Source organism: Hetaerina americana, unplaced genomic scaffold, assembly GCF_022747635.1.
Source record: "Hetaerina americana unplaced genomic scaffold, ioHetAmer1.1.p SCAF_15, whole genome shotgun sequence".
Taxonomy (NCBI): Eukaryota; Metazoa; Arthropoda; class Insecta; order Odonata; family Calopterygidae; genus Hetaerina; species Hetaerina americana.
In genome coordinates, this window is record NW_027286625.1 from 11,655,050 (window position 1) to 11,679,076 (window position 24,027).

General features: G+C 34.8%; 1 protein-coding gene across 2 annotated transcripts in view; it reads right to left on the minus strand.

The window, feature by feature from the left end:
- Window positions 1–24,027, minus strand: part of LOC139686798 (cell division cycle and apoptosis regulator protein 1-like) — a 55,302-nt gene that overhangs the window by 5,677 nt on the left and 25,598 nt on the right. For both annotated transcript variants that reach the window (XM_071583846.1, XM_071583845.1), the window contains exons 13-21: window positions 17,687–17,960; window positions 15,993–16,070; window positions 12,026–12,319; window positions 9,944–10,120; window positions 9,571–9,705; window positions 7,944–8,108; window positions 5,555–5,815; window positions 4,842–5,028; window positions 4,626–4,736 (exon numbers count right to left, since the gene is read on the minus strand). In XM_071583846.1, the coding sequence (XP_071439947.1) occupies window positions 4,626–4,736; window positions 4,842–5,028; window positions 5,555–5,815; window positions 7,944–8,108; window positions 9,571–9,705; window positions 9,944–10,120; window positions 12,026–12,319; window positions 15,993–16,070; window positions 17,687–17,960 (1,682 nt within the window). The remainder of the gene's footprint in view (window positions 1–4,625; window positions 4,737–4,841; window positions 5,029–5,554; window positions 5,816–7,943; window positions 8,109–9,570; window positions 9,706–9,943; window positions 10,121–12,025; window positions 12,320–15,992; window positions 16,071–17,686; window positions 17,961–24,027) is intronic.

Genomic DNA, 24,027 nt, shown 5'->3' on the forward strand with positions numbered 1-24,027 from the left:
CTGTGGGAGATGCCGTAAGAGTACTGAGTCGTCCATTAATATTCATTTCAGAGCATAAAAATCATTCAGGTCAAGTCAAATGATTTTTACACTGAATTGTTGCATTAGATGACAAGAATTTGAAAGCATTAACAGGAACCACAAGGAAGAAGTAAAGATAATTAGGAGTGAGGACATAACTGGGGGCATTGCTAATGACAAATTAGAACATACCAAAGAAACCATGGAAGAATGTAAATATAGAGTTAGGTAGAAGGACATAAAAAGACGGAAGTAAAAAATGAGGGGGGTAAAAAATAAAGTGAAAGAAGCATGGCAGAAGACAGTGTGGTGGATATAAGCTTACAAAGAAAGAGTGAAATTAATTCGCTGTACAGAAAGGCAAAATCACTCAAATTAAGAAGGGAATATCCACACTAACAATCCAGAATAAATCAAAAAAATTCTTAACTACACCAGGAAAAATTTCAAAGAGATGGAGGGAATATACATTGGAACCATTTGTTAGAGACATGAGGCCAGCAAGCTTTGATGTAGGAAGAGAATATGATGTATTTAAAGATAGCTAGGGTCCAAGGCTTACTCAGAGAGATACAGTCATTAAAGGATTTGAAATCCAATAAAGCTTAGTGGGTAGACAAAATTCCCATGGAACTACTTCAAGTTTAAGAATATGTGGAAGGAAGAATTAATTATCAGCATTTAAGAGGGAGAAATTTAGTCATATAAGTGTTAGTTCCTATTCTATAAAAAGGAAAGGCAGCCACATGTGAAGACTACAACACAAAAAGTTTGATTTTGCAAGCAGCTTAAGTGGTCTCAAGATCATCAATAAGAGGATGAAGAGCAGGGAAAACAATTACTTAGAGGATTATCAGTTAGGTTTCAGGCAGGAAAGAGGCATGTGTGATGCCACTGTATCAATGAGGTCACTGAGCATAAAATACAATCAGGATGTATTTGCCTACTTTGTAGATATCAACAAGCCATTTGATGGAATAAATTGGGTGCGCTTAATGAATAATGTATTGGAGGGATAAGAGACCTATCTTCAACCTGTACATACATTGCTGAGGTGCTAGTGGCGAATGGAGCCTAGATGGGCAGGGTTGGGAAGAGGATTAAGATGGGTGTCCATTATCACTTGTGCTGTATAATGCATATGCAGAGGAAATTGTGAAAGAGGCATAAGAAGAACTAGGAATGAAAGTGAATCCATAAAATAATTGGTTTTGTAGATGATCAAATTTTAGTTTGTCAGTCAGCCAAAGGGTTGGAAGCATTGCTGAGTGCATTGGAAAGTCAGGGTGATAGATATGAAATGAGAACAAATCTAAACAAAACAAAGGTTACGTGGTTTTCAAGAAAGATGAAGGCTGAGTTGAATTTGAATAGGAGTTCATAAACTAGAGCAGGTGGAACAGTTTACCTCTCTTTGAAGTAATCAGGACATAAGCAGAAGAATTGCATAAGGCTAAGACACTACCACAAGGACAGTATTGATGAAATGGGTGTTAAGAAAAGGCCCATTTAAATTTCAACATGGATCATGGTTTCATACAGCACAGAAATATGGTCATTGAGTCCAATTGACATGCATAGATCTGAGGTTTTAGAAATGTGGGTGCGGAGAAGGATAGAAAAGGTGAAGAGGACTGAAAGGAAAACAAATGAAGAATTGCTAGGAATGGTGTGAGAGGAAGAGGGATTGCTGGTGGAAATCAAAAAGAAGCAGGATATATAGATACAGAGCATTTTGATTGGTCATACGATGCTTGAATGTGACAGGGGGGAGAATTTTAGGCAAGCAAGAAAGGGCTAGGAATAGGATAGGAATGTTGGATGGAAAATTGTGTTTTGCTAGGAGAGGTAAGGGAATTGTCTGTACCATTAAGTGCTTGTGTCCATCCAAAACCTACCTTAACTGTTAGATTACTGATAATAATAATTAGACCAGAGAAGATTGGAATTTGAGTATCACAAAAAGCAGGAGTGATTGTTATCAACAGAGATCTCACTGATTTTACAGGTTAAACATAATAGTGTTCCAGATTCATGAATAGAAATTACCAACGACTACTAGAAATTCCGAAGGACTAAAACCAAAACAGCACAAAAGATGACCACAGAATATGAAAATAAGATTGCCGGGTGACATAAATTTTATAGAACAAAAGAGAAAAAGAAAATTTTGAACTTTCACAAATAGGAAACATGGATGAGGTTCTACTGACATTTGATGCACCCTCCAACAAAACAGATTCTTAGAGTGCAAAAAATTGTTGAAACTTGTGTTCATGATTAAAATTAATTGCACAGTCATTATGTTTTTCTATGCTGATGAAACATAAAAGTCACCTCTTTTGTTTTTCAAGAACAAGCTTGCCTTAAGAAAAACTGCCTAAAGTTATTATGGGAAGAATCAACGTCAGCCATACTCTGCATACAGGTTTGTTTGTGCACATTTATTCTAAGGGCTGGATGGATAGTGGGTTGATGAAGTTGCAGATAGACAATGTAAGGCAGAGGCATCTGTAAACCTGTCTTGCTAGTGTGGGGTCAGTTTCACATTCACAGAACAGAAGCTATGAAAAATAAAATCAACCACGGTATCAAACTGCATTTGAAATCAAACACTGTTCTATAATCCTAATCCTCACATATGGCCGCCATTCCCTTTTTTGGGCTATGGGAACTATTACTGATTGAAAAAAATCTTTTAGTCAAATTCCTACCCCAGAAATGTTACGAACCAGTCCATAATAATCTCTTCCAACCTTTTTCTAAACCCTTAAGTACTTTCGTGGAATCATCTATTGTTATTGGAACTATATCTAAAAAAAACTAATTTAGTTCTTTGAAAGAAGCCAATGCCAAATATCCTGAAGTAAAACATGCAGTTCTCAATTTTAAAGAAGTTAGCAAACAGCTAAGTACGGAGGATATTTGGCATACTTTCCCTGAGATCACACATGGTCATACTGGGAAAATTTAGAGAATATGGAACCAAGATGGTACAATTTTGAAGTTATGGTAATGTCCGAGGTTATGTCATGCTAAAATGAAATTAATAAATATGTGCAATGATGTTTCTAACAATAAATACTATGAGATAATTCATGATAGTAAGAAATCTAAAAAATGATCCTTTTGTAAGAAACAAGCCTTATCACTCCCAAAATTCTATCACCTTCAAAAGAGCATGATAATGAAATTTTATTTGCATAATTTTTTGTGCATGTGTGCATGATATAAGTTTCATTGATTTGACTTCAACATTGAATCAGGAGCAGCCAATGCATCTTGAAGTAAGTTCAGATCACTTATTACACTTGCTTTTTTTAAAAATTAAAATGCTTTTTACAAAGGAGTTTCTCCCCATTCAAGAACAGGAAAACGTTGCATGGAGCTAGGTCTGCACTAGAGGGTTGGTCTGGAACACATTTCACATGGATTTTCCCAAGACATTCAGCAACATTTATGATGTGCAGCGGTGTATTTTCGTGTTGCAGCATTTAGGTTCTAATATTGAAACTGGAGTTTTGTGAATAATATGGCTTCAGAGAATTTTCAGCAAATCATTACTATAGTATGCTCTATTGACAGCTGTTAGCTAGTACTAGATGCTGATATGCAATTGCTAGAATATAAAAATATTGATATGACGAGTTGGTCATGACAGAGATAGATCTACACAGAGCTTTGCTGTTGGCTCTCAAGATAAAATGATTTAGCCAAGTTTATAATGCAGTTATAAACTTAAAAAGAAACTCCTCATCTCGCTGCAACATCAACTACGAACAAACCTACACATGAATTTAAACTATGTGAAGGCTCTTGCAGAGTGAAGATTGTGGAGGCTGCATGGGTTTCACAGCTTGCATTCTACTGGCAACAGTTTTGCTAAAATTAAAGTAGGCAAAACTGTTGTTAGCAGAAAGCAACACATGCAGAGGAACCCAGAAATAAGTAAAATGTCAAGTTGATGAGGTAAAATTAGTTTCATGACCCAATGAACACAAACAAGTCTAATGTGATTTTTTTTTGTTTTTAACATGTGGTTGGTACCAATGAAACCGATTAACTATTTCTGATAGTGCTCCCATTGATAATTGATGATCTCACAATGGAGGCAGAGGTGTTCATGCTTTCTTGTATAAAAGCAGGGACTAGAATTCCAGGCCCACTTTCTTTAAAATAAGACTCTCTATTCTCTTCAAAGACGTTAAACCATCTTCTATCTATGCTATAGGTAAGGAGACTCTTCATAAGCCTCTTACATGATTACACTGACCTTGATTAATGATTTTCTCAGGTGCTAGCAAAATTTCAATGCCGTGTATTGCTTGTAATCTGTTACCTCCATGATTACCACAGGCAAAACAAACATCCAACAACTAGCAATAGCTGTAGTTTATGCAATACTGAAGTCAAATCAATGAAATTTGGGCACATATACTACTAATAAAACAAAATAGAAAATTTGAACAATGAATTATGTGTTTAAACTCATACAAGTTACCTGTACTTGTATGATGATTGAACAGCCCTTACAGATAAAATGGAAAGGCTACAAATGCAACTGTATTACCAAATCTGTTAATGCCATTATTAATAATAATTACCTTCTGCCAATGGCTTTTCAGATGATTCTTTGGCTTCATTGCACTGCATCTGCATTTGTTTAAGAGGAGTGGGAGGTTCATTATGAAACACTGGTAGCAAGCGTTTATTACCTGTAATTTAAGCAATGAAATATAGACATTATAATTAAGGAAAAATGAAATACATTCAATTGATAAAAATTCAATTAGTTCAATGTCCAAGAGGAATATACTCACCAAAAGCTAGTTCCTCCAGATTGGATCCCAAGTCATACTCTTTAAGTGGCAATTTTTCTTTCAACTTAGTAGCCTCTCTTATCTCTCCATCCTTCCCAGAGTTGTCATCCTTGGTCTTAGGTTTGTCGGTTAACTTTCGGTAGTTTAACGTATCACGGGTAACAACTTTCTGTACAAGCTTCTTTATCTGAATGGAGATCGCAAGATATTATATAATGCACCATAAGGAATAACTAACGAAAGAAGAAATTTTGAACACTATTCCATAATATTTGCTTCAAACAAAGAAGAAAAACAAGTCTACTTTTTTGCAAGAGGTGATTCCCCTTATCTTAATTTGAAATGATGGACATTACACACAGTAGAAGGCATTTTATGGTTTCCATGGTTCGTTTAGTATTTACCAATTTCAAACAGCATTAAGTATGTTGGGAAGAACTTTACCTTGGTCCAGAAGCACGAATTACATTCCAATCAAATCTAAATTCATCAAAAAACATTATGAAGTGCTGTTTTACAAACTTTTCTCTTAATTTACACACATTCATTAAATAAACACTTAAAAACTATGTTTCCACATCAAAATCAGCAGATAAACGAATACTAAGAAAATGAATGTTAGGTCATTAGAAAAATCTACATTCCTCAAGAGGATAAATCCCATATACCAGGCATTACTGAAAAAAAATTTCATATTAATAAATGAATCTTACCTGTGCTCTTGAGAGATTGAGGCCCAGGGTGAACAGTATCTCTTCTACATCTTTATCAAAAATATAACCACAGTGTGACTGGTCAAAATAGACAAAGGAGAGGAGGAGGGCTGGATCTTCAGTGTACATGCGGATTTTCTCCTTCTTGCTCTTGTCTCCTTTACTGTCACTCTTTTCATTGTTGCCTCGAGAACTTTCTTTGTACTTTCCTCTCCCTTTGTTATCCTTTTCCTTCCTGTCACGACTATTCTCCTCTTCCTCCTATGAAAAGATTACATTACACCTTACTACTCCCAAGTACCATATAAACCAGGGTACCATGTGCATCAGTATAAGATCCCATGAGCATTGAAATACAGGGATAAAAATCTGAAATACTTGAAAATTGACAGAAATGGCTAGGTTATACGTAAGTAAAAGCACATGTTTTAAGACCTGCAATTACAATCACTATTATTAGTATCCTACTGGTTGAGGTAAGTTTTGGATGGACACACCTTTGAAATTCTACAACAATAAATTTACTTTTCTCTCCTAACAAAAAATATGACCTGACATTGGACACTACAGTGAGTCCCTCTTCATCTCTGCATAACTTCCTTCACTTGGTCTAACATTTGGACTCTATTCTTTCCCCTTCCTCGCTCGCCTAATGTTCTCCCTTCTATCACAGTCTTCAACATCCCACTGCCAATCAATATGCTTTGCATCCATTTTTCCTGAATCCATTTGATTTCTCCCAACAAATCTTTATTTAAGTTTTAATGAGCCTTTCCTTGACATCCTTACTCAATGACACTGTCATCAATTCCCTCCTCCTTGTGAAAACCTCTTTCACCAATGCAATAACAAACCCAACACTTTTTGATAAAACTTAAGTCACTTCAAGAACTTCAACCTGCTGATGGATTGCAAAATAATTGTCACATTAAATCACACGCCAAGTCACTGCATCGATACCTACTGCATGATGACATTTTTGCCAATCCCTACATACTCAGTTAATTGCTGTTATTGATGAAAAGGATAACTTATAAATTTTCCCAAAAGGCTCTTCTAACCTCATCGTTACTAACAATTTTAACTTCCAAATACCCTCTTTTTAACTTTTGAGGGGGACAATGGGAATAAAAGAAAAGAATAACATCTGATGGGCAACTGAACCATGACAGAAATAAATGAACAAACATCGACTTTCTTATACCATAACATGTGATGACTCATGGGTTTATGGATATGACAATGAAATAAAAGTGCAATCTTCACAATGGATTGGAAAAACATCTCCCTGCCCCAAAAAAGCTCAACAGGTTTGCTCCAATGCCAAGGTGATATTAACTGTTTTTTTCAATGCAAATGGGGTTGCACATCATGACACCTACCTTGATAAGGTCAGACAGTCAACATATAATACCACCTGGGGGTTATGGAATGCCTAAGAGGGAGAATCAAGTGAAAATGGCAGAGTGGTGGATTTTTCACCTTGACCATGTACCAGCTCATTTGTCTAACAGATCTCATGAGTTTTTAGCAGAAAACAAGAGCACTGCGCTTCCACACCCACCATATTCACCAGACCTGGCTCCAAGTGACTTTGTCCTCTTCCCCAAACTAAAAACCCAGCTCTAAGGAAAAAGATTATCCACCATTTCAGAGATAGAGGAGCTTATGAGCATTTCAGGACTGTTTCAAAAAGTTGAAACACCGTTGGGGAGTTAATACATACATTGGGGAGGAGACTACTTCGAAGAGGACCCTGACCGATAATTTGTTAGCAAAGAATCTTTTCAATAATAAATTAAGTTTGCAAACTATTTGAACAGACGTTGTACGGGCTAAAATCTGTCCATTACAGATGAAAATACATGAAACATTGCTGAAAGGTTATTAGAGAGCACTAGCTTACCTGATAGCTATGAGCAATAAGAAATCAAATGAAAACACTCCCCCTCTAATATCATGTTGTTTCAGAGAAGAGTCAAGGTACATGTATGTACTCCAGGAACTTATGACGGTCTGAGAGATAATGGAGGGACTAGACCTTACTTGAAGATGTACACTACTTTTTGTGTGTGTCAATATTTCAGAAAAAAGGGAATTAAATACACCGATTTATATGATAATATTAAACAAATCAACATTAATATAGCAGATAGCATCCAATTTTACGTTATGCTTGTTTCAGGAAATACTGATAATACAAGAGAAAGTCAACTCAAACAAATGGAAATAGTTTTCCAAGTAGGATGGCTAGTGAGTTAACATAATTTACAACAAAATATAAATTATGCCAACCCAATGTCAAAAAAATACTAGTTTTCTGGGATTCCAATTCCGGACTTTCCATATTAGAAATGATTATTATTGTCAAAACCTTAATCAAACTTACCTCCTCCTCCTCATCTTCTTCATCCTCCTCGTCTTTCTCAACACTTTTTTCCTTTTCTTCTTGCTTATCATCATTCCTTTTAGCATCATCCTTCTTTTCTTCATCTTTCCTATCATCCCTGTCATCTTTCTTCTCTTCTCTCTTCTCTTTATCTTTTCTTCTCTCCTGGTAATAAAAAAAATAAATGCCAAACTTTGATCTTAAATGTCATCGGGCTAAGACAACAAAAGAGTAGGAACACAGAAAATTTGGTAACATCAAATATCACTTTTTTGAGGCTTTCTATGGGAACTCAAAAATTGCACTTTTTTTTGGAAAGACATGAATTCTGTGCAAGGCTATATTAACAGAATAAAATATACTATGGCATGGATATTGGTACACATTTTTGGATAAAATGCCAGAATCCTGTCACTTTGGATGGCTAAGATCTGCTGGGTTACTTGGCCCCTCAGTTACTGAGTCATTAAGGTTCCAGAAAACTTTAGATTACGGCAATAGAAAAGTGCATATTTTAATTCGTGGTGCAATTGCTCTTCTGCAGTTAAAGAATACACCATTATTAGTACAGAGACTTTCAATTGAAAAAAAATAAGATTATGCACGCATATGCACATCACAGAAGTGGGTGGCACTTGGCTGAATGAAGCATGACATCAGGAATAGGGAAGTGCGTAGAAGGCTTTGACCATACACAAGATGGTACTATAAAAATTTTAAGGTCATAATTAGAAAAAGCTTGCAGTATCTGCATCCATGATAGGTGCTCATGAAACAATTTTAAGGGCAATTCTAAGCACCTAACTCAATTTAAAGGAAACAGTTGATGGTTTCCTTATGCAATTTAATGAATGATTGCAATTTTTTGAGGTCCCTTAAAAAAGCAAAATCGTTAATTAAGTTGTTTGCTGCTATTTTGCCGAACTCCTGGGCAATACTTAAACATTTCATCATGCAATAATTTGTGGCTATAGTGCTAAGCATATAGCACTCTTACTTTTTGATTTAGGTGATGGAGGGAAAGGATATTTTATATTCTTAATGCTGGCATACTTCTTAATCCCATAAATGGATACACTTCCAGGTGTCATAGCCAACACCATTCAGCTTTTTAGCATGTTTAAATGTGGATATTCAAAACCTCCATACAGTTAAGTTTGAAGCAGATGAGTTTATAAATTATCAATTATAATCGCTACATATTTTATCTTTTATTGAACTCTTTGGCACTTCAATTTAAGGGAATGAGAGTAAGAACATTTGAAAGTTTGAGAGAGAGGAATAAAACCATAGGTCTCCTCTTTCACAAAAAGGGTCTTCTGCTTAAATGCCACCAAATTCCTCAATGACCATACAAATGTACGTGCAACACATGGTTTTTATCCTGATATGATTCACTTGAATAGTAATCAACCAATAGATTCAAAATGGAATTATCCATACAGATTCCAGTCCAAAATGCATCATGATAACTGAATGACAAAGAAGAAATACTGTTTATTTTCTTAGCTCTCAAAACATTCTACTTTTCTATAGTTACGAACTTTCTTCTTCAGTTATTTAAGTAAATTCCTAAGAAAATTGGGGGGGGGGGGGTGGCTTGGTTGCAATCATACTTGGTACCTACACTTATCTTTTCATCCTTGTCTTCTTTCGAACGGTCAGGAATTGAGCACAGAGCTCGATATATACTGAAGCCAAAATCCCTCATCAACATTTCATTGAAGAGTTCAGCAAATAACGACACTTCAAATGAATGTTCCTGTTAAACAAAGTTACCATTAAAATATATTATATAACATAAAACCACAACTTACATTTCCTTAATTCTAAGTATCACATTTAAACTGCTAAATTGAAGAAAACAATAAATAATAAAAAAAACATAAAGCAGCAACATAACAACTAGCTCAATTTCAATTACTGGGCTTAAGTCAAAAAATCAAAATGAAACAACACAAATTGGAGGTTGAATTTTAAACATTATTATAGTTGCATACCTTTGTGTCTTCCTGCCTATAGTCAAGTAACAACGAAAGTGACATCACTGTGCAATCAAACTTTCCAGACTTGGCTGTCTTGGATGGATGAACCAATACATGAGGTGTATCAGGCAGCATATACCTTCGCTCTAATGTGGCCTTTTCACGTTCATCTTGTTTTCGCTTCTCATCTTCCTGAAATAATAAGTGAACGGTGTCAAAAATTTTGAGGTTTTAGGTTTGATGCTGTAAAATAGAGGCATAATTGTAATTGAAGCAATAGCACGTCTCAGACTCAACTCTGTCACCGACTTTCATATAAAATTGTAATTGGCATAAATTTTATGATGTTTTCTGAATAATTTCATTTTATTCCACGACTTAAGGAAGTAATCATCAAATTAACTTTTCAACTCAGTAATAGATTTCATGGATACGTTAAACCAAAACAGCACACTCATCCACCTACAGCTTCTTTTGGAGCATGATAATATTTTAAATGTGATGATGTATACTTTCCTTTCACGAGTTATTTAGTATCAATGAAAATAATTTCATCTTTAAGAGTTACTGAACTGGTCTAAATTAAAGATATCACTGAATACAAGACAGCTAGGGTTTTTGAACTGGCGGTTGTATGCAGGAAGTTTGCCATCAAGAATTCTAGGTGTTTTATATGACCACTGATACATTTAATAATATACATATGGTTCCGTGCTAAAGTAACACATGTTAAATGCCCATAATGTCATTAAACACATAGTAGAAGAGAACATAAATATTATCACAACTGCAGGGTCTGTCCTAAAAAAAAGTAGTCTTTTTTGACCCAAAAGGAGTTATCCACAAAGAGTTTATACCTCAGAGACGAGAGCAAACAGTAAGTTTTATGTGCAATTCCTCGTAAGGCTACAAAAAAGAGTGCAATGCATAAGGAAGGAGATATTTGCCAAATGGAGGCTGCACCATGACAACATGCCATCATACACCACCTTCCTCATTACAGTATACCTGACCAAGCACAAGGTGGAAACGCAGCCCCAAACACCCTACAGTCCTGATGTGGCACAGCCAGATTTACTTTTGTTCCCAAGAATAAAAAGGAGCTTGAAAGACAACCATTGTGGAATGCTAGATAACCTTAAAGAGCCTGTGATGAGGTGCCTGAATGAGGTTCCCATCGATACCTTCCAGGAACATGCTGCAACTGGCAGAGGCGCTGTTATCAGTTTGTCCATGCACAAGGGTGCTATTTTGAAGACTTTCGGTAATTTGAACTTTGATCTACAACCAAATTTTCCCCATTTTACTCATTTTTGAAACAGACCATGGATAACAGAAGAGGGAAGGATGATATTTGTCATTTTCATGTAGAAACTGTCCCTGAGAACCATCTTTACATGTTAACTGACACTTGGAATGTAAAGACAGTCTCATGTGAAATGCTAGCAGAAGTGCAAATTGGGTGTTCTTCTAACCTTTATGCTATTCAGAGAAGTCATGATGTATTCTACACAGCTGCAGTGAATGCTGTGCTGCTATGAAGAATAGAGCCCTGATGTGATGATTTCTTTGTTTCCCATTTTTGGTAAAGAATATAACCTTAAGGGCTATAGAACTGTTAGAGTGATGATACGTAAGAAGAGGTATTATAAATAATGATGACTTACATCATTTATGAGTTTTGGAATACAACTCCAGGCATGACATATGGCTTGAGTAAATGTTTTAGGTTATCATCATAGTGCGACTAAGTTAAGTTAACCTGAGTAGTGGCAGAGCTTTGAAGACAGATCACCTTTAAGTAGTTATAAACAAGAATGAACAGGTTGCTATTGAACAATTGATAACATCATTATTGTTCAAGAGAGCATGAGAAGCTGAATATGACTGCTATTAATGACTTTAACCTACAATTGTACATCATAACACTACACTTTGAATTCATTACAGAAAAATACCCTGAAAGAGTTTTAAACCCATTTAATAAAGGAAGTAACTGTAAGCAAACTAGGAAGTTTGTTTTTCCCCAGAACCCCCCACTGATCAAGAAATTCAAGTCTAATTTCTAAATGGGGAAATCCACACATGCACACTTGCCTCCTTCTTTCTCTTGTCCTCATCCCTTTCATCTAACTCCACCTTTGTGGGCAGCTGTGAATCTGTTTCCATATTGGAATCTCCCTTCCTGTCCTCCTTCATCCCTTCCATTTCCATATCGCCATCCATTCCACACTGGCTGGCCTCCCTACTCCCTTCATCGTCATCTTCATCTTCCTCTTCTGCTCTCTGCGCTTCCGTCTTGATGGCCTTGCTGAGACGAGCTATCAACTGTGACTTTAATCCCTTTGGACTCAGAAGTCTGGCTTCTAATTCTTGACGGAGCTCTGACACCTTAGCAAAATTATATTTAAAATCAAACGTTGAATTAAATTTCTTTCCAAAAACAGTAATGCACTTATCAACAGAATTCCATTTGTATTCGTCATTTTTGTAACCTGTATGCATGAAATGGCAAAAGTTAGTATTAGTGAACACTAATTTTGAGAAGTTATTCATAACAAAGATATTAAAGAAACTAGAAAGGGAGTCCCTTCAATTACACAAAGAGCGCCAAATTAAGTCTTCTAGATAGGCCTAGAGTTTGATGTTGAGGATAGGGTAATTAGAATAAGAGAAATGCAACTTTATTTTGCCTGTGTATAACAAAAAGCATCATAAACAAGATTCTATTTCTTATAAGGGGACATGTTTACTAGACTATAGCATAACATATTTTTCACTACTTCAGAATGGAAAAAAGTACTTATGAACTCATCCAGGTCGGACACTTTGAATTTAGCTCAAATGGGGTTAGTGGAGAAAGGGGGTAGAAGTTTCTTATAAGAAAAGAATGTATTCTGCAGCAGTAAAAAAGGTACAGCTAGTATACCCTCTTATTATGATCCAAGATTGAAAAATTTCCAATCACAAAATAATATAAACATAACTTTACATAGAAGTTGAAAAAAAAAATCTATTTTCAGCATTTTTGAAATTTTCACATATTCTACTTGACTTTGCAGCAACTTAAAAAGAAATTTCAAGCGCATTTAAAACTTGAGCTTGCAAAAATGAAGGTAAGTTTTCTTTCAAGTTTTTCACTATGAAATGTAAGAAGGAATTTTTTGGTGTTGGGAGAAATTAGGCAGTCGTTAAATTAAAAGAATGTCTTGACTGTAATTCAAATATTTCTGAATGTCTTTATTTTAATCATTATTTTTTATGATAATACTTAAAATGGGCCACAGCCAAAGAGTTTAACTGGAAATCAAATCTGAACTCTAAGACGACCTCTTATTGGGTCAATAAAAAGTAATAAACATAGTTTGATGAAAAAAATTAATTTTACTAATATACCCATTACTTCTTAAATTTAGCAAGGACCAAGGTTACTTGCGCATCATAATACAAAGCATTGCTCATAATAATGAACAGCACATGCCATATAATCCATTATAATACTGGATGAAATACTAACATTGGTACTTGATTTTCAACCTCTTCACTATTATCAAATATATTCCCTCTAATTTTAAACCTTATACAGCAAAAGATGCTGCAGTGATAAAAATCAGGTGAGGAAAGATGAAGGATCATCATCAATGAGTCTACTGATTCAGAGTAGATTTTAATGATCCTTGTAAACTAATTTCAGCTCTTGTCAACTTCTAACGCACTTTCTCTTGGGTCTCTTATTTGTTCTGCATTTTTTCTGTCTTCAGATATACCCAGCTTAAGCCAAGCTTTGTTATTTTTCAACACCAGATCATCCTGGGAATACAAAGACAGAATTGGGATGGGGATGACTGCCTCCTTTATTCTCAGCATGTGAATTTCACTCATCACAGAGTGTATGTGTCTTATGATAAGGTGTGCTCTATCACCACCCATTAAACCTTTGAGTTGATTACTATGGCACGGTCAGGCTTTCTAAATTTCTTCATGTCATCCAAAATTTTGATTCTCTTCATTCCTCTTCCCCCCTTGCACTACTTTCTCCGTTCACTTTATGCTTAATTCTGATACAGGATGACTGTCAAGCCATTGAACATCAAAATCTGCAGACATATCAGTGCTGTGCTGAGTCATAATGGAACTAGTTGTTAGGATTTGATTTGAAAGGTTTTATTTCCTTCCTCTGCCACCCAAGGATATAGCAGAGGATCTGGCTTGGCTAAAGAAAAATAATCTTGTGAGGATGATATCCTCAATTGTGAGAACATTAGTATAGACTTGATGATGCTGCTTCTCACTTGACCTGCTTTCTCTGGTCTCAGTTAATTTGGAGACTTCCACTGGAATGAATTCCTTTTGGTTTCTTGACCACACACACAAATCAAAATGGTGTCATCAGATGCAACCTTAGCACAGGAGTCTATCTTGTTTCAGAACAACTGCTGATGCAGTGAGTGCACTTGAATGTGATGACGATTCTTGTACTTATCAATATTGGCACATTAATGGCAATGTTCGCATCATGAAAGGCAATGTTAGCATCATTTAACACAGAAGTTGTTCTCATACAACCTTCTTCAATTATTTTGAACACTTTTGCAGTGTTCCCTGGAATTTCACTTCTCAAATAATGCTCAGAAAATCACCAATGAACACAATGATACTGCTTTTAGCAACAATTAAATTACTTATAGAGTACAGCCAGGCATCATCATTGGTAATGTTTGATGAAGCATTTTGTCAGCTTTTAAACATTAAGATTCTCTGCTAGATTCTTAAGAATTTTAAAGCAATGCCCTAATACTGCTCTTTATTATTCTATACCTCATGGGGGGAAACACATTAAACCAAAATTATTCAATAACTATGGTGCCAGAAACCATAAGCATAAGAAAGAGGACATTAATTCAAACATGGAGTACACTATCATTATGCGTATTGCTGCTAGGTATAATGTTTACAACGAGTTATGTGGTAATTCCAGTACAGCACTAGCATTTACTGAACTTTTCGATTATAACTCATACATTAAAACAAACATGTTTCACTTTTAGGATTGTAAATGAAATTGTAATGATAATTACGTAGAGGGTACATTAAAAAATAACCCAGATAAACAGTTGATCCCTTTTTCCCATACAGTTTTACTTTCACGTAAGATTCTACGTTTTCCTTTCTTAACACAATCTAGTTATCTACTTTCATGTGCATGCTAGAGTCCTCCATCGGAGAGCTAAGCTATGCAATGCCCCAGCAGATCTAAATCCTTGGATTAAGTAAGGCTTGTCAGTAGAGTAAAATCAAAATTTCAAGAGCAATGAATTTATTAATAACATTAAAAGAATAATCCTTAGCAAAACTTTGAATACCTCATCCAAGTGAAACATTGCAAAATTCGTCAACGTTGGTTTCTTCCTTAATTGATAATAATTGAATTGAAATGTAAAATCAGCAAAATTCTGAGATGCTGAAACCATCAACAGACCAATATCACCAGAAGGTACGATTAAAAGAAAAAAATTGACACACAAAAGTTTATGGGAGACAAATATATTGCCATTTCTAAAAGGTATGAAAATGCAGGGAGTATTAATTTGCCATGACATAATTCTATGTATAATGTAGTCTCACTTAAAATATGCCAGTATAAAAAAATTTTCCTGCCAATATCATGAACTTAGTTGAAATTTTAAGCAGTAACCATTTATACAGACAAAAACTTGGGTTAAATGTAAAAAAAAAAAACTGCAGGCTAAAAGATTAAAAGCATGTTTTGGTTGAGCCAAATGATTTTTTAAATAATGAATGCCCATAGGGTTCATGTTATCCTCTGTAATGTTTCAGAAAACAGGAGGTACTCACTTTTTTCTTACCATAACTAATTTTACAACCTTTTCTAGTTTTCACAAGCTTTAGCTATCCTAAACAAATATGTAGCAAGACAACATTTCAAACAATGCTTCACTATCAAAATGGAAAACAATTACAGAATATGCCTTAAATATGTCTCATTGATACCATACAATTAAACCTATAATATATATATATATATTAAATAAAAAAATCTGACCTTTAAAGCTTTAGGATCCAACTCAGAGTAATGTGTTGGCTCTTTCTTTACTGAACCCATTTCATCAGTTTCTTCAACCTAAAATGAGCACGAAATGAAACAGTTTTGATTAAAATTAAAATATGCCAAACAGAATTTCTGCTGAATTAAAAAGTGACAACTAAACAAGGAGTAATAAAAAATTGTAGAAAGTCAGGTTAGAAATTAGGTAGTAGAGTACTGGTTGGGTAAAACCATTACAAAATGGGAAATACACAAGAAAAAAGTTTGGATCAAAGAGTTTTATAAGACATAAAAATAATGAGGGACAGCGTTACCTCTTTTATTCTCTCTCACTGCCAATGAAATAAAAGCATCTAGCCACACATGTCTTTGAAAGCAAACCACTCATCAACTACAACACACACACACATACAATCACACACACTCTCTGCTGCTCGTTCACAAATGGCATTCATGACTTCAGTAGCAATAAGTCGTCTAAAATTTTTGGAGAGTTCGGACAAATTTTCATAAGTGCTGTTTATTTATTTTTAGGAAAATAAGAGGAAATACAGGGTTTGGGCAAAGTTTTCAGATTTCTAAGAAAATGTTTTAAAGTTTCAATCCTAAGTCTGAAAAAAATATCATTTCTTTTGAAATAAAACATCCACACTCTTCACATCAGGCATACTGCAATTTTCTTGGTGCTGTTTGTCTTGCTCTTGCCTATAAGGAGATGGTTTTACCGCTCAGGCAACAATACCTGCCAGCCAAGAGATGTCTCTCCCTCCCTCAAACATCATAAAACCAGCATCCAATATCCGCCATCTAGTTGTACCTCACCCTTCAGGTTATCTTGATCCTTGATTTTTACATCCAATATCAGAAACAAAACAGCCACACATCTGCACACACATTCACACACATATGCAGACACAATTGGTTCACAAGGAAAGCAATGATGAAAAGGACCACTGAGTTATGTTTGATCATTTCCATGGTTAGATGAATAAATTTTTAGGGCCTACTGAAAACTGACTAGTATATTATAAGAAACTACGAGAGAAAGAATTTAAAGCCAGATCAATGTGTCACGTAACAAGTGTTAATAGCACATTAACTCACAGAATTACACGTGGATAAAAAAACTGAAGCTTTATTCATGGCAAAACAGCAAAAATGAGGAAAAATGCTTATCTAAATAATACGCGAGCATTCTATATCATTACATGCAGTGAATTGAAAATGAAAACGCAAGAAAAATGAAGAATCTAGTTATATTCAGTAAGCAAAGGGTATATGAAAGAAATATTAAAGTCTGTAATGAATTAACTCGGATGAAACCATTCCTGAGAAATGATTCATGCAAACAATAGTTTCGCCAAATAACTAAGTTTATTAAAAAAATAACTTTGATGACTTAACTTCACGGTATGAAAAGATCAACATAATATAGTGATCACAAGGCTTTAAAATGCCAACGCTTTGATGCCATTGATTTCTGTACACTTACAACAAGACTTGGCATGAATGAAGGGGACATTGCTCTCTGGCAAACAAGATTAGTAAGTGGTATATGTGGTAGTTAAACCAATCAAGTTTTTATATTAATGTGGTGATCAATGCTTTCCATGTACCTCAGCACAATAAAAATGGTTTTAAGAAAATTGCACAGCAAAAAAGTGCTTGTTTTTTTAGCATAAAGTGGATGCCTTTTCATCAAAACAGCTCTCATCTTTGACCCGATGCTGCTGCAGTTGAATCTGCTGAGGCTGCGAGTTCTGCAGATGCTGCTGGCTCTGCTGCTGCAAACGAGCGGCTAGCTGCCGCCTGTAGCCCTGGCGGAGTGCCTCCCACTCTAGGTGTGTCGGAACACAACTCCATACATCTGGGAGAAATATGACCACTGTTTCAACTCGGGCAGGGACCGGTCGGCCCTTGTGACTTGTCTCTCCGCGCCGGTAGTAAATCTCCACAAATCGGTACCTGGAGGCATGGGCAGGCAGGCCGAGGCGTCGACGGGGAGAGGCGAAGGGGGGAAAGAGAGAGAGAGACAGAGCCATTTTGGTTTTGCAGGTCCACTGGCACCTCCGCAGTATCAACGTGAGACTGGTGATTGCAAGGACTGAAGTTGGAATGGTGGTACGGGTGAATGGCAGATGGTGATTATAGGGTGGCTGGTATGCATGGTGGTGGGTTTTCTCATTCCACACCTCGTGGAGGAGAACATTGAGCAAGACAGGAGAACAAGCAGGTAAACGGGTTAAATGTTTGCTTACGAGACAAATTCTCACACAATCGTCCACGCACACACGGTCCCCCTTTGAAAAACATAAAAAAAACTGCATACCCATAAAAGAACATGCTCCAGCACACCTACGGGTAATTAGCTGAGAGGGGAAGCACATACATTAATAGAAACACCAGCAAGACATTCAAAAACTCCCAGAAGTGGGTGAAGGAAATACTCTGGTAGGCTAATGTAAATGAATTTCAAACTAAGGGAGAAATTAAAATCATGGATGGTTAATCATGAAGGTTAAACCAGAGATTGTCTAGAAGCTAGAACAATGTAAGGCACAAAAATACCATTAAACAGAGGTAACCTATACAAAATATATCATGCCAATCATGCAAACTTACAAGGAAATACACAGAAAACGTATGTATTGGCAATAAATGTGTCAATTTCATGCAATGCACTTCACAAAATAATGTGACTTCAAGATTACTAATAGGAAAACGAGTGAATATTAAACTTAAACAATAAAATTAAAAAAAACAATATTACCACCCAAAAAAGTGTCTTATCAATGGTTTAACTTACTAATAAGAACCAAGTTACTGACTAATAAATGAACAAGAATACATACTTGACTGAATGAAAAAGTAACAAGGTAAAAGTAAGCATGAGTCATAAAGCACTTAAAAAAATGTCCTATCAGCCAATTTAAAAATTTCACTAGCCTAACTAAGTGCTCTAAATAAACCAAAAGAATATTACAAAAAAAGCTAAAAATATAGGGAGGGGTTTTACTGAGATAACTACATACACTGAAGAATGTGCCAAGATTTCAATCCTATGAACTAATGATTAAGTTGTCTAAAATCCTACAAAAAGTAAAGAGAATTTAAAATCAAAATTGTGCCAAGTGAGCTAATTATGTAACATTTTAAAGAACTATTCACCACTATGATTAACATATGAAATGAGTAACAAAATATATGCAACCCTTCTATAATTTATGCTTAAGTGTACAGCTATAAAAGAAGTGAAAGGACCCAAAAATTTCCCCATAATAAATATTTAAACTATGAAGTTTGTTTGCTTCTAGGCCCACATACTAACTTCATTTACAAGACAAAAAATCATAATAATTTAGAAAAAGTATATAAGGAACATAAATTACTATGAAAATATTCAGAATTTTCAAGTATTTCAAATGCTCTCATATTTCCATAGTTCGAATTGTCATGCAATTCAGTTACAATAAAAAATTATGCACTATAAAACAATAGGATTGCCACTGTTGTAATAAGGTAAACCTTCTTAACATCAATAAGACTTTTGGAAAAAATGCTACTTTTTTGGGATGGATGGCTATGTGCCTTGAAAATTTCTACTAGTCTCTTTTTCTGATGTTTCTTAGATTTTTTATGACTGACAAAATATCATATAACATGTAATATGGATAATCACATTCCAATCAACAACCAGCACCATTCACTTTGAGTGAGCTACTATTGAGTCTCTAATAAGGCATTTATTCTGTTAAAGACAAAATATTTTCAAATACATGATCAGAAATTATTTAGACAGAAACTCTCCTAAGTTCCACATCATATTGACATCCTAAGCCTATAATTAACCAATATGACCAATGGATGATATCAAAAACATACTCACACGGTAACATTGAAAATAAAATCATTACAAATTCCAGGAAAATTTTCTTTCGAGAGTAACAAAGTGAAAACAGGCTGACGAAGCAAGAGTGAAACTGGAGAGAAACAAGAAGTGCGAACAAACCAAATATATTACCTGAGCAGATGACACTACTCAATTGTCTGTGTTTAGAAGATGAGACATGCAGGTTTTATGCCTAGCTTAGATCAAGTATGCCGTGTATATTAATTGTAATCAAGGGAGCATATAATTGAAATGAAAACAAAGAAACTAAAATAATTGTATCATAAACAATAAAAAATCATAAATTGAGTTCACATGAATATTTGCTACCTTCATGTAACATGTTAACATACAGAAATTAATGGAAATTAGCCCAATGTGCTAGACCAATGTTGTAATCATCTCCTGGTATAAATTAATTTTAACAAAACTTGGTGAGGTACTTAAAAAATAGTTTAGACAATGTGAGAAAAAGCTATCGATAGTTTCCCTCCCTTGTAATGCCTCAGAATTCCTGTGTACTTTTCGACATTCCAGGTGCAAATAAATAACAATTATTACGAAATATAAAAATTAATACAGTTCCTTTTACACCAAACTTAACTTGAAAAAATAGCAATGAAGTGCGAGTTACATGACAAATTAACAAGTAAACTTAGTGATAACATGGGATACAATAAATAAGTTAATTGAACAAGAGAGGAATACACATCAATTCTTGAGAGCATATTTTTTTACTAGTTTAATACTAGCAAATAAAAGAAATCATGGCATTCACCATGCACGTGTAAATGATTGGACAAGGAAAATTTTAACAAATACAATTCTGAAAGAAAATGTGATTCATTCATAGAAGGTCAGATGATCTATTGATTTTCATATGAATACTAGTGAAGTGGTTAATATGAAAGAAATTTTGAAATAGTGCGCTATTAATTGCCAAAAACTTCTTCAAAAAACTTAATTTCTGAATGCAATATTTCATGATTTCTGGAAAATTGCAAACACTACAAGTGTATAATCTTTCTAACACTCACATAAAATTTTCCATTATCCCCCACTAGGGAGAATCATTTAGAATAAATAAAGGCAAGTGACTTTGTCCTGAGAGTTTAAATAAACATTTTAATGCCTCAGTACCTGATCAGTGATATGTACAGGGCATGCAAAGGATAAGTCCAATCAAACATTAATTATCAGTTTAATTATTGTCTTATGCATGAAATAAGAAAATACACAAAGATTAATAATAATGAGACAAAGTTACAAGAAGAATGTGCACAAACAAGATATACGATAGGCATTAAACAGGTAAATGGCTACAAAATAAATCAAGACAGTGCTCCAGGTAATGCTCCTACACAATGATCTAACAAAGTGACTCTTTGAATAGAATCTGATTTCCCTACTTTAAGATTGCTTTAATAGTTCCTAGAAATTAGATGAAAAATGGTATTGCAAAAAGATGTACAAAGGAAAAGATATGCTAAAAGAATGCCCATAAATTGGGAGAACTGGAAACAAGAGAGATGTTCCCCAGAACAATGAGAGGGGTGATAGCATGTTTAGCCAATATTGTTGGATTTTAACAAGAAAACATCTCATGGAAAGGATGTCTCACTGAGGGCAAAAATACACTATCAATAAAGATTCAAGGCATTTTATATTTACCGACCCCTAACTTAATTGGGTGGTTATTTCCATTCATCTCAATTTATTTTAGTCCAGGCTTTGTCCCAAAATCTGTCAAAACGATTATAAGAACTGCTACTGAACAAGTTATAGTAATAATAGTTGCATACTTAGACATGAGACTTTTTTTTCTTTTGGGACTCCGGTCCAAATAGCTAAATAACTGTGCACTCAAAAACTGCTAGTTGCCATCATACTATCATGATTTATTGGCTCTTTATTACAAAGCAACTCCAATCATGGTGACTTTTAAGGTGGCAATATTACATGCATCATAACTAATCAATTGGCACTTCAAAATGATTTAAATTATACCAAGTAGGAGGTTTATGTACCTTCCTTAACATTTAGGTAGGCCCTATGTTCCATACTTAATCACAATGCTCAAACTTCTCTGGTGGTGCAACATGAAGATTTGGATTATTTGACAGCTTATTAATTCATAATTAGATAATTTTTAGTGAGATTCTGCAGCAGACACTAATATAAAATGAAAGATTCAAGTTCATTGAGTTAAATTATTATTTTACAATGTGCTAGAATACTAAATACCATCCTGTACACTGGCTGCACCATAAGAACAGTTGCCTAGTACTACGGAGAGGAAATGCCATTCTTTTTATAGTTTTCACAACTGGTCACCCAAAAAAGTAATCATGAATTTGAAACTTTACATTCAAGAACACAGGATTTATCATCTATCACTTACTGCCTTTGATGATATACTTGCTCAGAATTTTCTACTGTTGTAATGGATAATAAAACCCTGCTTATCTGGATGTAAGGAAGTTACCAAAAATGCAAACAATGGATTCAACTAGCACAGTGGATGTGAATAGTGTAAAAGTAAGTGAATGTAAAGTCACAAAATACCTGGTGAGGTTAATAATTATGTGGACACAAAAATAGTGTGAATCCAAGCTGGCTAGATCCATAAGACATGAATCCTCTCCCATCTTGCATAATTATTGGATTTTTGACTAATATCTCAAACAAGAAACTTAAAAAAAAATGCTGTTAATTTAGGTTTCATGTATGTGTTTTCCATAGTGATTTTCTACAACTTACTTCAATTAAATGCTTGTAAAGAAAGGCAGTTCACTACCATGAACGACTTGTTTTTATTTAGTGGTATTGGAATACATGCAATGAAATGAAACAAACATTTCAAAACTCGTTAATGAAGCAGATAATTGGTGGATAATACTGAAGAGGCATGTTTCATCACAGAGCATTTGCACATGGTATTCTTAAAATAAACCTTACATAGGATTCCTCCAGAAATGATGACAAAAATAGGTTTTAAGAACCCACTCCTCCACAAGAAAATGGCACACACCCTACTCCCCCTGCTGTTCTAAGACTCTCACGCACTACTGATAAATATCTTCTCACTAAATAACACCTGAAAATTTCAATTTTACGAAGTGGCAGAAATACTTTCCGATGATTTATATTAGCCCAACATTCTACCGTCACTGGCACTGAATAGATTACAAGTTAGTGTCCGATAGATACACCGTATATAGATAGATATACCGTAAGCCTGCAAGGTATGTATGGCTGAGGTTGTTGGTTCAACGCCAGCACAGGTGAAGTATCTGCTGTAGTTACACTGGCATGTATGATACTTTTAGTGCTTAAGCCACTCATTTTCTCAAGCCCCAGCCACAAGTGATAAGTGAAATATAGGTGCATGTTCATTTAATTACCATTAAGGATGATTTGGTAGAAGGATATAGTATCATTGTGGAAATACTTCAACATGGCCATGGAAAATGAGTGGGATGACACTTATCAAAGACATATCAACAGTAAAATAGAGAATTTCCTTCATGAAAATATATCTAATAGATGTAAATTACTGTTATTTATGTATGTGGATTAAAAACAGTCTTTTCTATGGTTTCACCAAAATTTCTGCCAATCTTCTTTGGAGAACTTTCCAAGCGATTGAACACTTGCCCCCTGCATTGTTCATGGATGAATTTAAGGTAAAGGAGCACATTGAAAGAAATATATTGCCATATTTACCTGATTATAAAATGATATTTGTCGCAATACATACTTTGCATTTTCTTCCAATACATTTTAAAGAAGTTTTTATTAAATTTAATTTGATAACTATTGCTTATATTTATCTATCAAATTCCTAGGTCCTATTAAAATTTGGCATATTGACTGCACATCTTTAATAATTCGATCATGGGTTTTGATGCTTGTTTGCACTCTGATAACAAATATGAAGACTTCTTTAATTATTAGGCCAATACAGTGAATTACAACTCATCTAAGGAACAGAAAGAGTTAAGAGTATTGTTTCTTTGATTTTATAAGGAGTGATTGAAAAGGGGTGATTAAACTCTTTCTGAAAGAGCACTAATGACAAAATGTTTTGCACTACATGTGGCAAGAGAAACAATTCCTCGTATAAAATTTCATTTAAATGTG